Genomic DNA, 14,976 nt, shown 5'->3' on the forward strand with positions numbered 1-14,976 from the left:
AGTGATATTTCAGATAGTCTAGGTGTTCGAACAGCATCGAGGTACGCACCTCAGGTCTTTTTGTGACAGCTAAGGCTCCCGCCACTACCTGGAGAATCAGGATCAGAAGCAACCCGGCGAAAAACTAGAATGGAAAAAGAAAAAATGGAATGTGACCTCCTCTCATTCAATCCCTCCCTCCCTACTAGTTATTCATTAAATCATTCAATCATATTTATTGAGCGCTATGTGCAGAGCACCGTACTAAGAGCTTGGGAAGTACAAGTTGGCAACATATAGAGATGGTCCCTACCCAGCAACGGGCTCACAGTCTAGAAAGGGGAGACAGACAGCAAAACAAAACATGTGGACAGGTGTCATCAGAATAAACAGAAATAAAGCTAGATGTACATCATTAACAAAATAAATAGAATAGTAAATATGTACAAGTAAAATAGAGTAATAAATCTGTACAAACACATATAGAGGTGCTGTGGGGAGGGGAAGGAGGTAGGGTGGGGCGGATGGGGAGGAGGAGAGGAAAAAAGGGGCTCAGTCTAGGAAGGCCTCTTGGAGGAGGTGAGCTCTCAGTAGGGCTTTGAAGGGAGGAAGAGAGCTAGCTTGGCGGATGTGTGAAAGGAGGGCATTCCAGGCCAGGGGGATGACGTGGGCCAGAGGTCGACGGCGGGACAGGCGAGAACGGAAGGACTCCGGGAAAAGGCGTTTTTTCCTCTTTCGGAGGAGCCTGGAAATTCCAGACCTTACAGAGGGGTTGGTTGTAAACATTTTGGTAGCACCAGAAAGCTTGTTGTGTGGTGTCTGTCACTTCGCTTGAAACTAAACTGGAGCCATAATTCGGTGGGACTGTAGTCCCGCCGCCGCCGACACCCCCGCACAACTGACGTCCGCCCTCCTGCCCGCCCCTCCCTCAGGACACCGACCGACTGACCGACTTTGCTCCTCGGCCACTATACTTCAGCTCCTCTCATGCCAACTTTACTCACTGTGCCTTGTTCTTGTCTCCTTTGGGGCCAAACTTTCACTCACACTCTCCCTTTGGCCTGGAACTCGCTCTCTCTTTACATCCAGCAGACCACTTCTCTTCCATCTTCAAGACCCTTCCTATATTAGACTCCTCCAAGAAGTCTTTCCTACTTAATGTCTCATCTCTCCACCTATTTCTTCCCTTTCTGCCACCTCGAAATTTTCAACTCTTGAGTACTTGAGTAAACTCCTAAGTACACAAACTCCCACGGCACTTTTGTGCGCTTTATACTCTATCACTTCCCTCAAATCCTGGCTCAGCCGCTTGTCAGCTGTGTGACTTCGGGCAAGTCACTTAACTTCTCTGTGCCTCAGTTACCTCATCTGTAAAATGGGGATTAAGACTGTGAGCCCTACGTGGGACAACCTCATTACCTTGTATCAACCCCAGCGCTTAGAACAGTGCTTTGCACGTAGTAAGCACTTAACAAATGCCATCATTATTATTATTTTATCTTAGTGGTGGCCTCCCCCACTAGACTGCAAGCTCCTCGAAGATCAGGATTAAGTTTATAATAATAATAATGGCATTTGTTAAGCACTTACTATGTACTATTTGGAAAGGAGGGAGTTGTTCTAATAATAATAATAATGGTATTTGTTAAGCACTTACTATGTGCCAAGCACTGTTCTAAGCACTGGGGTAGATACAAGGTAATTAGGTTGTCCCACATGGGGCTCACGGTCTTCATCCTCTTTTTGCAGATGAGGTCACTGAGGCACAGAGAAGTTAAGTGACTTGCCCAAGGTCACGCAGCTGACAAGCGGCAGAGCCGGGCTTCAAACCCACGACCTCTGACTCCCAAGCCCGGGCTCTTTCCATTAAGCCTCGCTACTTCACTGCTTGTCCTTCTGAGACAAGGACTCCGGACCCCTAGGCTAGTGAAGTGTCTCCAGACCCTATTAGAGATAGGTGGCTGCTCAGTGGGGAGAGACGTAAGTCACCATGCAGTAAGCGCTCAATAAATACGACTGAATGAATGCATCCGAACCAACACCGCGATCCCCATGGTTCTGTCGGCAAAAATGGGTAGCCCACTGCCCCCCGACTTACACCCCAGGACGATCAAGTTTACACTGCCCTCCCTCTCACACTCCTTTGTTTGATTATTCACTCCTTGAAACGAGAAACAGGACTGGTGTTCAGTGCATTTTGTAAGCCCTATTGATTCTGGGAAGGAAACAAGAGGAGCAATACGGTGCGCTGTTTGATCTTTAAACTTACCAGGGCAAGCATACACTTGCTTTCTCTCACTGCTCCACAGCAGCCGAGGAAGCCCAGTATCATGATAGTGGTGCCCACTGCAATCAGTAGGTCAATCAAAGGATACAGATCCGCTTTGGACACATCTGATTTCAGAAACTGAAAGCAAGAAGCAGTTTGGTCAAAGATTCCAAATCATCTCTCATTTTTATTAGCAGTTATTTGCTACAGAATGTGGAGGTGCGAAATGCAAGACATACTTGCTAAGCAAGTTTTAAGGGCTAAATTGAACAGAGAAGCAGTGTGTCCTAGTGGGAAAAGTACAGGCCTCGGACTCAGAGAACTTGGGTTCTAACCCTAGCTCTTCTACTTATTTGCTGTGTGAAGTTCGGCAAGTTACTTAAGTTCTTTTTACCTCAGTTACCTCATCTGTACAATAGGGACAAGCTATGAAACCCATGTGGGCTGTGAACCCCAGCACTTAGTACAGTGCCTGGCACACAGTAACTGCTTAAGTAAGCGCTTAACAAGTACCATTAAAAAAAATATCCCAAGGAATTTTAAAGTCGGAGGTGGATCAGCGAAGAGGAAGGATCATGACATGAGCAAAGGATTGTGAGTCTTCTCTGTGAGTTAATAATAATAATAATAACGGCATTTGCTAAGTGCTTACTATGTGCCAAACACTATTCTAAGAGCTGGGGTAGATACAAGCTAATCAGGTTGTCCTACGTGAGGCTCACAGTATTAATCCCCATTTTACAGATGAGGTAACTGAGGCACAGAGAAGTAAAGCGACTTGCCCAAAGTCACACAGCTGACAAGTGGCGGAGCCAGGATTAGAACCCCTGACCTCTAGCTCCCAAGCTCTTTCCACTGAGCCACGCTGCTTCTCAGTCTAGTCTAGGTCTGTATCTTGGGATAATTCACAGTAGGGCTGTCTTGATTTGGATCAGTGACTATCTGTAGAATTCAAGGAAGACTAAACTTTCTTCAAAAGAAAAGGGCCATCAATCGGTGGAGCCAACTGGTCAGTCAATCAATCATATTTATTGAGCGCTTACTGTGTGCAGAGCACTGTACTAAGCGCTTGGGAAGTACAAGTTGGCAACATATAGAGACAGTCCCTACCCAACAGTGGGCTCACAGTCTAAAATACGACTGGGCGTGGCTGTACGCTATGGGAAAGAATCCTCTTCCCCCTTTTATCTTTCTTCTGCTTTTCCAGTTTGTCAATCCCAAGTGGAATCACTGCCCCTACTCACCATCTTGACCCCTGCTTTCCCTCTTTGGCCCTCAGCCTTCTGCCCACGCGTCGTTCCTTTGTGCCTACCTTTGCAGATAGTTGATACAGCTCACGGGAAATCTATTTCGCCAACACTAATATGTCCTCCGATAAAGACTAAACACAGACAGGATACGTAGCCTCAAGTCTCTTAACTGGGGCAGGTTGTCTGATGCCTAATTCACTTATTCCCTGCTGAGAAGTAATGCACTCTCAAAGGGATAGAAATTCTCCTTTAATCCGTCCAGTGTGTGTAATTTCTTAAGTAAAGTTTGGGGTTTGGTCTGTGACCAGTAAGCCACCATCAGGGAAAACGAAATCACCGTGCCAGCCAAATAATGCAGCCTACTCACATCTTAAATGGGCCAAAATTCTGCATACGGAGTCAGTTGCCTTAGCATCCAAAAAGGACCTGATCTGACCTCTCTGGATTCCGTCTACCCACCTACTTAAACCTACTGGAAACTGAAAATGTAATTTTCATGAGCACTAATAGACAAATGAGCTCCACTATTACCCCAGGCGATAAAAGACAGACAGGAGAGCACTAGCTGTCCATCACACTCTGGAAGGAGGGGAAGTCAGGAGACAATCCCTCACCCCACCAACACACCATGTCCTGCCCCAGGCAGGAAACTGCCTCAGTTAGATTTTCATGGCAATTGGTTCTGGTCGCTGAGGAGAAAGTGATTGCTGAAATAGGCTAGCTAGTTGCCTGCAGAACTATTGGGTGGGGCAGGAATAGATGGGTTATCTTATCTTTCTACTAATGCTGGAGTTACATTCAATCTCATACAAATTACCTCTCCTCCACTCACCTGCCCTGCCACCCTTGTTTATGGCCAGGGGGTTGTGTGTTTCTTTTTAATGGTGTTAGTTAAGAGGAGATATCCCTCTTTTTTAAACACCAAAAGTAGTTTCTATAGTGCAAAAAGAACAAAGCCCAGGTGCACAGCCAATGGGGAGGGTCAGACTCTCGTCCGATACCTGTAGTAGATGCCTCCCCCTAACTTCTACGTCGCAGTGTTTCATAATGCAAGACACGCACTAGCCGAACTCACAGGTTTCCACGTTGCAGAATTACACAGGGTTACGGTTACAATAACTGAGACATAACTTCACAAAAGAGTAAATGAGAGGAAATGCTGGAGAGACCAGTGAGGCGAATCTTTAGTGGACCGAAGCACGGCATTAATATACGGATATAGTTACCGATGCTCAGCAATTCAGGGCCCAGATCGGTGACCCAGTGAGAGAGTTCCGACTGACGGCTGATAGGTTTTTGGCTCAAGCAATGAAGTTTCCCTGGTTGCACTAAGCTTATGTGTAACAAATCAGTTTGGGCTTTCCCTCCATCCAGGCATCGGTACTCCAGAGGAATAGCGAAAAGTACCAACACAGATTTTCTAGTCTGAAGAGACGGGAATTTTGGATCCCTATGTTGTAGGATACAAATTCCTTTTGTCCCCCAAAAGAATTTAACTTACCTCTTGACCACTGTTGCTTACACGAAGCCATACTGACACTCCCAGGATAAGAGAACCACATAACTGGAAGAAAAAGGATTCTATTAGAACACAACCAGAGCAAACTCACAATTCCCAACCACACATCCAAATGCTTGTAAATATATCTCTTTCAAGTCAATACTCATTCAGATTATTGGTGTGGCTTATTTAAATTAACTACAAAAACGTCATTGTCCATGTCTTTTTTTGCAGGTTTCTAGGTTCCAAGCACAACCTATTTATGTATTGGTAAGCAAAAGTATCTCCCCTGGTACAGACCAGTTTCCCAATCTTTCCATTCCAAATATGAGGTTTTCAGTAGACCGCAATAAGCCGGTGATCAGTCCCATTGGCTTAAAGACAAATATCTTTACCAGTACCAGGGGTCCACCTCTAAAAGTTATCTTCAAACAACCAAACGATGGAACGGCTAACAATCTGCAAATTATTCAGTCAAGATGCAAGTAGTAGAAGAAGTAAGAAGACATCAGGACATGGACAAAATGGGGTTGATATATAACTATGTCTCAACTAATAGTTTGTGAACAGAGAAGTTTCCTCATATGTTTTTCACGTGTTTGTTTAGTTCTAACCCCGCTCCAATATTCTTCATACCAACCCTTCCCGCTTGCATGTCCCCTTCCTGCCTCCCCTCCCCTAGTAAATCTTTAACCATCATAATGACTCTACCAGGTTATTTAATTTGGGCAACTGCCAGCAAACTCATAATGCGAGAAACACATTTTTCTTCATCTAAATAAAACCCTGGCCTTTCAGGGTTTTTGGATATAGATTGTGACCACAAGCAACGAATGAACCAAGGGCTCATACTCAGTACTGGAGTACACCATTTAAACTTCTTTACAAAATAATAATAATAATAGTGGCATTTGTTAAGCACTTACTATGAGCAAAGCAGTGTTCTAAGCGCTGGGGGGGATACAAGGTGATCAGGTTGTCCCAGGTGGGGCTCACAGTCTTAATCCCCATTTGACAAATGAGGTAACTGAGGCCCAGAGAAGTTAAGTGACTTGCCCAAAGTCACACAGCTGACAAGCAGCAGAGCCGGGATTAGAACCCCTGACCTCTGACTCCCAAGCCTGTGCTCTTTCCACTGAGCCACGCTGCTTCTCAAAACCAATTAGATTTGTCTATCACAATTACGGCATACCATTTTGCTACAGTTACCCTTAAATATAAACCAGAACAAAGAACAATTGTTGCAGTTACACAGCAGAAACTCTTTAGAACTGCCATAACTGTGAAAATCTACATTCAATTCTCAAAAGAAATAAGCATTTTCTTAGGCCCTTCATTGTCCGTAAACTTGTGAACCCGATTATTACAATTATTGTGAATATAACAATAAGGTGACCCACTCAAACAATCCATCGACAGAATTTACTGAGTGCCTAGTGAGTTGTGGACACTGTACTAAGGATATGGAAGGCTACAAAAGTAACTATCAACAGTAATAGTCTCAGGCAGTGTTGACTAGTGAAAAGAGCATGGGTCTGCGAACCAGAAGACGTGGGTTCTATTCCCTGTCCTAATAATTGCCTTGCGACCTTGGGCAAATCATTAAACTTCCCTGGGCCTCAGTTACCTCATCTGCAAAATGGGGATTAAATCCTCCCCCCCCCCCTTTAATTTAGACAGTGAGCCCCACATGGGATGCAACCTGATAAACCTGATCTACCCCAGCGCTTAAAACAGTGATTGACATACAGTAAGAGCTCAACAAATACCATCAATAATAATGATGGCATTTGTTAAGCACTTACTATGTGCAAAGCACTGTTCTAAGTGCTGGGGGGGATACAAGGTGATCAGATTGTCCCACGTGGGGCTTACAGTCTTAATCCTCATTTTACACATGAGGTACTGAGGCCCAGAGAAGTTAAGTGACTTTCCCAAGGTCACACAGCAGAAATGTGGTGGAGTCAGGATTAGAACCCATGACCTCTGACTCCCAAGCCCGGGCTCTTTTCACTGAGCCAGGTTGCTTCTCTAAGAATAGTGCTTGACACACAGTAAATACCATTAAAAAAAACCAAACCACCTTTTGTATCTCCAACTGATAATACCAACATCCTCCCCGTCTTACAAGCCATCAATATGGGCACCAAACTCAACTCCTCACTGTCTTAGGTGCCTAATACACTACTCTGCACGAATAAGTGCTCAATAAATACCATTGATTGATTGTTTTTCACACATTCTAACCACTAAATCCTCACAGTTTTCTCTATATTTGCCAGATCCAACCCTTATCCTCCTAATACACTACTCTGCACGAGTAAATGCTCAATAAATACCATTGATTGTTTGTCACACATTCTAACCACTAAATCTTCACAGTTTTCTCTATATTTGCCAGATCCAACCCTTATTCTCCTAATTCACTACTCTGCACGAATAAATGCTCAATAAATACCATTGATTGATTGTTGTTCACACATTCTAACCACTAAATCCTCAGTTTTCTCTATATTTGCCAGATCTGACCCTTATTCTCCACACAATATCAGTCAATCAATGATATTTATTGAAGACTTACAGTGTACAGAGCATTGTATTAAACACTTGAAAGAGTACACTACAATGCAGTTGGTGGACACTTTCCCTGCCCAAAATGAGTTTATACGGAATTATGACCTGGTTCAAGTGACACCGTCTTCTCCTGGTTCTCCTCCTCTCTCTCTGAGTGCTCCTTTTCAGTCTCTTTGCATGCTTCTCCTCTGCCCCTCCAACACTGGCAACCCTTCAAGGCTCTGTTCTCAGTCCATCTCCCTTGGAGAACTCACTCACTCATGGATTCAACGACCATCACTACGTGGATGATTCCCAAATCTCCATCGCCAGCCCTGATCTCGCTCCTTCCCTGCAGTCCCACATTTCCTCCTGCCTTCAGGACACCTCTACTTGGATGTTCTGTCATCACCACAAACTAAAACACATCCAAAATAGAAATCCTTAGCTTTCATTCATTCACTCAATCGTATTTATTGAGTGCTTACGGCATGCAGAGCACTGTACTAAAGTTGGCCACATATATAGATGGTACCTACCCAACAACGGGCTCACAATCTAGAAGGCTCACAGTCTAGAAGACTTTCCACCCAAACCCCGTCGTCCCCATTTTTCGCACCACTGTAGGCAATACCGTGATTGCCTACGGATACAATTCCATCTCACAAGCCTGTGACCTTTTGTTGCCCTCAATTCTCAAATAAATCCTGTCAGTTCTACCTTCCCGACACTACTAAAATCCCCCCTTTCCGCTCCATCCAAACTGCTTCTCCACTGGTCCAAGCACTTAGAGAAGCGGTGTGGCTCAGTGGAAAGAGCCTGGGCTTGGGAGTCAGAGGTCATGGGTGCTAATCCCGGATCCCCCACATGTCTGCTGTGTGACCTTGGGCAAGTCACTTAACTTCTCTGAGCCTCTGTTACCTCGTCTCTAAAATGGGGATTGAGACTGTTAGCCCTACGTGGGACAATGTGATCACCATGTATCACCCCAGCGCTTAGAACAGTGCTTTGCACACAGTAAGCGCTTAATAAATGCCATCATTATTATTATTATTATTATTACCCTATCCTGCCTTGACTACTGTTTCTCCCTCCTCTCTTAGCTCCCTACCTCCTGTCTCTGCCCACTCTAGTCCTTACTTCCTCCTGCTGCCTGGATCATTTTTCATTAAAAAAAACAACCAAAAAAACATTTAATCCACATCTTCTTACTCAAGATGATCCAGTAGTTGTCTGTCTACCTCTGCATCAAAAAGAAAATCCTTACCATCAGCTTTAAAGCACTCAGTCAGCTTTCAACCTCCTCTCTTACCTTACTAATCTCCTACTAAAGCCCACGCACAGCCCAGCCCATCTTCTAGCGCCGGATTTCTCACTGTGCCCCAATATCATCTAGCTTGCCACTGACCCCTTTCCCACGCCCCCCCTATTGCCTGGAAATTCCTCCCCCTTCATATACGCCAGCCCACCACTCTCTAAACCAGTGCTTAGTTCAATGCTTGATAAGCTGAACTAATACTACCATTGTTACTATTATTATCATTATTCAAAACCTTATTAAGGTCAAATCTCCTCCAAGAGGCGTTCCCCGATTAAGCCTTCTTTTTCCCCACTCCCTCTCCATTCTGCATCATCTATGCGTTTGGATCTGTACCCTTTGGGTATTTGATGTTCGCCCCACCCTCAGGCCTACAGCACTTAAGTACACATCTGTTAATTATTTATTTATACTACTGGCTGTCTTTCAGGACTTCCCAACGGTTAGGGAATGAAAGTGGCAGACGAGCCACTCAACAAAACTTAGTAAGAGAACTCGGAGAGGCAAAAGGATAGCCAGTTAGTACCATTCATTCATCCATTCAACCATATTTATTGAGCGCTTACTGTGTGCAGAGCACTGTACTAAGCGCTTGGCAACACAGAGAGACGGTCCCTACCCAACAATGGGCTCACAGTCTAGAAGGGGCAGACAGACACAAAACAAAACATGGGGGCAGGTGTCAAAGTCGTCAGAACAAACAGAATTAAAGCTAGAGGCACATCATTTACCAAATAAATAGAATAGTAAATATGTACAAGTAAAATAAATGGAGTAATAAATCTGTACAAACATATATACAGGTGCTGTGGGGAGGGGAAGGAGGTAGGACTAGGGGTGGTAAGCAAATCCTAGGTCTAAGAGTGTTTCAAGGTGGACGGAGTGGTCTACAATGTCAGAGATATGGTGGATTAAAGCCCAGCCCATCTGTCTCTAATTTATTTATTCCTAATAATGTTTATCTCCCCGCTAGACTGGGAGCCCACTGTTGGGTAGGGACCGTCTCTAGATGTTGCCAATTTGTACTTCCCAAGCGCTTAGTACAGTGCTCTGCACATAGTAAGCGCTTAATAAATGCCATTATTATTATATTATTATCCCTTCATCCCACTGACACAGCACTCTTTAAGATCATCAATCATTCACCGTTGTCATATTTATTGAGTGCTTACTGTGTGCAAAGCACTGTTCTAAGCATTGGGGAGGTTACAAGGTGATCAGGTTGTCCCACGCGGGGCTCCCAGTCTTAATCCCCATTTTACAGATGAGGGAACTGAGGCACAGAGAAGTGAAGTGACTTGCCCAAAGTCATACAGCTGACAACTGGCGGAGCCGGGATTTGAACCCACGACCTCTGACTCCAAAGCCCAGGCTCTTTCCACTGAGCCCCGCCGCTTCTCTCAGGGATCTAGCCCCTGACTGCAGTGGGTCAAGGATGGAGTTCGTGGACAGAAAGCGAAGACGGAGGGGGTAAATTCCGCTTTCCAGGAGCCTGACCAAGAATGGGAGCAGGGAGATGGGATCATCATCATCATCATCAGTCGTATTTATTGAGAGCTTACTGTGTGCAGAGCACTGTACTAAGCGCTTGGGAAGTACAAATTGGCAACATATAGAGACAGTCCCTACCCAACAGTGGGCTCACAGTCTAAAAGGGGAAAAACAGTGTGTGTGTGTGTGGTGGGGGGCTGTCGACAGATGCACGCCTCCTTCCCTTTCAGTGGCTAAGTGGAGTCTGTCCTAAGAAAAACACGCCTGATGCCGAGAAGCACGGTCTCGTGAAAGGGGTTCACAGGAAAGCAGGTGATTCAGGGACAAAGACAGTTCCTCCTTTTGCCCCAAGTGACCAGACCCAATGGCCCTTTAGTGGAAGGGGGGAAGAAAACACGGTCCTCCCCCCTGCATGGACTGACTGGGTGACCTTGGGAAGTAGCACCCTCTCTGGGCTTCAGGGTCTTTCTCTGGAAAGTACGTTTGTACATATTTGTTACTCTATTTATTTTACTTGTACATATCTATTCTATTCATTTTATAAATAGTACTTCTCTGAATACGTTTGTACATATTTGTTACTCTATTTTACTTGTACATATCTATTCTATTTATTTTATTTTGTTGGTATGTTTGTTTTGTTCTCTGTCTCCCCCTTTTAGCCTGTGAGCCCACTGTTGGGTAGGGATTGTCTCTATATGTTGCCAACTTGTACTTCCCAAGCGCTTAGTACGGTGCTGTGCACACAGTAAGCGCTCAATAAATACGATTGATGATGATGATGATGAAAGGGGATGAGAGCGGGAGGGGGTTGTGGAATTGAAAGAGACCTTTTGAAGAGAAGGGCGAATTGCCATGTTGGAAAGCAAAATGGAAGGAATCCACTGAGAGTAAACTGAGGCTAGCAGTGACATACATTTCTCTCCTCTTCAACAGCCTCCAATGGTTATTCAGCTCCCTCTACCTCAAGAAGTTCCTTAATATTGGCTTCAAGGTACTCCTCCACCTTTTTTTCATCATATGAAGTGCCTCTTATCACCAGATGTTCCTCAGCTCCCATAATTTGCTCCTCTTAAGCCCACTCAATTCTACAGTCCTTCATTCACACTGCTCCCAATGCCTGAAACTCACTTCCCCACAAAATCTGCTAGACCACAGATTTTCAAAGCCCTTTTAAACCATAATAATCCTACTTATATTTGTTAAGCAGCTTGGCACAGTGGAAAGAGCACGGGCTGGGGAGCCAGAGGTCATGGGTTCTAATCCTGGCTCCGCCACTTGCCAGCTGTGTGACTTTGGGCAAGTCACTTAACTTCTCTGGGCCTCAGTTACCTCATCTGGACAATGGGGATTAAGACTGTGAGCCCCATGCGGGACAACCTGATCAACTTGTATCCACGCCAGCGCTTAGGGCAGTTCTTTGCACATAGTAAGCACTTTTTAGATTGTGAGCCCACTGTTGGGTAGGGACTGTCTCTATATGTTGCCAACTTGTACTTCCCAAGCGCTTAGTACAGTGCTCTGCACACAGTAAGCGCTCAATAAATACGATTGATTGATTGATTGAATCAATCAATCATTATTGAATAACTGAATAATTGTGGCATATTCAATTATTCTTCAATTATTCATTATTAATTATGGCATCATTGAATAATGCCATCATCATTATTATTATTAAGCACATACTATGTGCCAAGCACTATACTACATGCTGGGATAGATACAAGATCATCCGTTTGGACACAGTCTCTAACCTACGTGGTGCTTACAGCCGAGGGGAGACAGAGAACAGATAATGAATCCCCATTTTACAGATGAGAAAACTGTGGCACGGAGAAATCATTCACTCATTCAGTCGTATTTATTTTGGGGGGGGAAGGTTTTGCTATTCCTTTAAGAGAATTAACTCTCAGTCAATGGTATTTATTGGGCACTTACTCTAGGGAGAATACTGTACTGAGCACTTGAGAAAGTACAATAAAACAATTAGAAGACATGATCCCTGCCCATAAAATGCTCTCACTCACTTTATATTATCTGTCCAACTCCCAGGGGAAAAAATTCAATTACTGATTTGAAAAGAACAGACCTTTGGCACCTTTCTGACTTGTGACCATTTTCATTTTAATTAGGAAAGCTGACAGCACTTTCAGTCACCAAGTCATTCAAAAATGTAATGAAAAACTTAATTAGAACATTTCTTGTCTTCGGTCTACTGGAAGAAAATTATATTAATAAAATAAAATTAATAATAATAATAATAAACGTTGATAGCCGAGTTTCTGAATATTTCACCTACGAATACAAAGGCTGTGAGCCCCATGTGGGACAGGGACTGTATCTGACCTGATTAACTTGTATCTATTCCAGTGCTAAGAACAGAGCTTGACACACAGTAAGTGCATTGTACTTCCCAAGTGCTTAGTACAGTGCTCTGCACACAGTAAGCACTCAATAAATATGACTGAATGAATGCTTAACAAACCCAGTAGTAATTACAATAATGACCACAATGATACTAGCAATAATAACAATAATAATCACTTTGCTCCATTTCACTACGAGAAGCAGAGTGGCTCAGTAGAAAGGGTAATGGGCTTTGAAGCCAGAGGTCATGGGTTCAAATCCCGGCTCTGCCAACTGCCAGCTGTGTGACTTTGGGCACGTCACTTAACTTCTCTGGGCCTCAGTTCCCTCATCTGTAAAATGGGGATTAAGACTGTGAGCCCCCCGTGGGACAACCTGATCACCTTGTAACCTCCCCAGCGCTTAGAACAGTGCTTTGCACATAGTAAGTGCTTAATAAATGCCATTATTATTATGAGAAGCAGAGCGGCTTAGTGGCTAGAGCATGGGCCTGGGAATCAGAAGGAGCTGGGTTCTAATCTGCCACATGACCTTGGTGAAGTCATTTAACTTCTCTGGGCCTCAGTTCCCTCGTCCCTCATTGATTAACTTGAATCTAGCCCATTGTTGGGTAGGGGTTGTCTCTATTTGTCGCTGAATTGTACTTTCCAAGCACTTAGTACAGTGCTCTGCACAGTATATACAGTGCTCTGTATATATGTATATATGTTTGGACATATTTATTACTGTATTTATTTATTTATTTATTTTACTTGTACATATCTATTCTATTTATTTTAACTTGTTAGTATGTTTGGTTTTGTTCTCTGTCTCCCCCTTTTAGACTGTAAGCCCACTGTTGGGTAGGGACTGTCTCTATATGTTGCCAATTTGTACTTCCCAAGCGCTTAGTACAGTGCTCTGCACATAGTAAGCGCTCAATAAATATGATTGATGATGACATGATGATGCACTCAATAAATACAACTGAATGAGTGAATGAAGCTACCTCTGCATTTAGAACAGTGCTTGGCATATGGCAAGCACTTAACAATAATAATTCTGGTATTTGTTAAGCACTTACTATGTGCCAAGCACTGTTCTAAGCGCTGGAGTAGATGCGAGGTAATCAGGTTATCCATAATTATTATTATCTGCAAGCAGACAATCCTTCCTGAGAGCTTTAGTATTGCTCACATCACTTTACTAATGCCTATTTCAAATTCATATCTCAGAAGGCCTTCCCTATTAATAAATCAATCCCTCTGAAGATTTCTGCTACATGTTACATTGTACCCTCCCAAGCACTTAATACAGTACTCTGCCCATTAGAAGCACTCAACAAATACCAATGATTGACTGACTGGTATTTATTGAGTATTTATTGAGAAGCAGCATGGCTCAGTGGAAAGAGCCCGGGCTTTGGAGTCAGAGGTCACGGGTTCAAATCCCAGCTCCGCCAATTGTCAGCTGTGTGACTCTGGGCAAGTCACTTAACTTCTCTGTGCCTCAGTTACCTCATCTGTAAAATGAGGATTAAGACTGTGAGCCCCATGAGGGACAATCTGATCACCTTGTATCCCCCCCAGTGCTTAGAACAGTGCCTTGCATCATCATCAATTGTATTTATTGAGCGGTTACTGTGTGCAGAGCACTGTACTAAGCGCTTGGGAAGTACAAGTTGGCAACATATAGAGACAGTCCCTACCCAATAGTCGGCTCACAGTCTAGAAGATTGTGCATATAGTAAGCGCTTAACAAATACCATCATCATCATTACTTACTTTGTGCAGCGCACTGTACTAAGTGCTTGGGAGAGTAGAATATATAACAGAGTTAGTACACACGTTCCTGCCACACAATTTCTTTTCAAAATACTTGTACGTATCTATTCTATTTATTTTATTTTGTTAATGCTGTGTGACCTTGGGCAAGTCACTTAACTTCTCTGGGCCTCACTTACCTCATCTGTAAAATGGGGATTAAGACTGGGAGCCCCCCGTGGGACAACTTGATCCCCTTGTAACCTCCCCAGCGCTTAGAACAGCGCCTTGCACATAGTAAGTGCTTAACAAATACCATCATCATCATCATTACTTACTTTGTGCAGCGCACTGTACTAAGTGCTTGGGAGAGTAGAATATATAACAGAGTTAGTACACACATTCCTGCCACACAATTTCTTTTCAAAATACTTGTACGTATCTATTCTATTTATTTTATTTTGTTAATATGTTTTGTTTTGTTCTCTGTCTCCCCCTTCTAG

General features: G+C 43.8%; 1 protein-coding gene across 7 annotated transcripts in view; it reads right to left on the reverse strand.

The window, feature by feature from the left end:
- The window catches only part of TSPAN8 (tetraspanin 8), a 219,432-nt gene that overhangs the window by 54,510 nt on the left and 149,946 nt on the right, over positions 1-14,976 (reverse strand). For all 7 annotated transcript variants that reach the window (XM_038756599.1, XM_038756598.1, XM_038756604.1 and 4 more), the window contains 3 exons: positions 5,000-5,062; positions 2,249-2,386; positions 50-124 (listed from right to left, as the gene is read on the reverse strand). In XM_038756599.1, coding sequence (XP_038612527.1) covers positions 50-124; positions 2,249-2,386; positions 5,000-5,062 — 276 coding nt within the window. The remainder of the gene's footprint in view (positions 1-49; positions 125-2,248; positions 2,387-4,999; positions 5,063-14,976) is intronic.

Source organism: Tachyglossus aculeatus, chromosome 14 (assembly GCF_015852505.1).
Source record: "Tachyglossus aculeatus isolate mTacAcu1 chromosome 14, mTacAcu1.pri, whole genome shotgun sequence".
Lineage (NCBI taxonomy): Eukaryota > Metazoa > Chordata > Mammalia > Monotremata > Tachyglossidae > Tachyglossus > Tachyglossus aculeatus.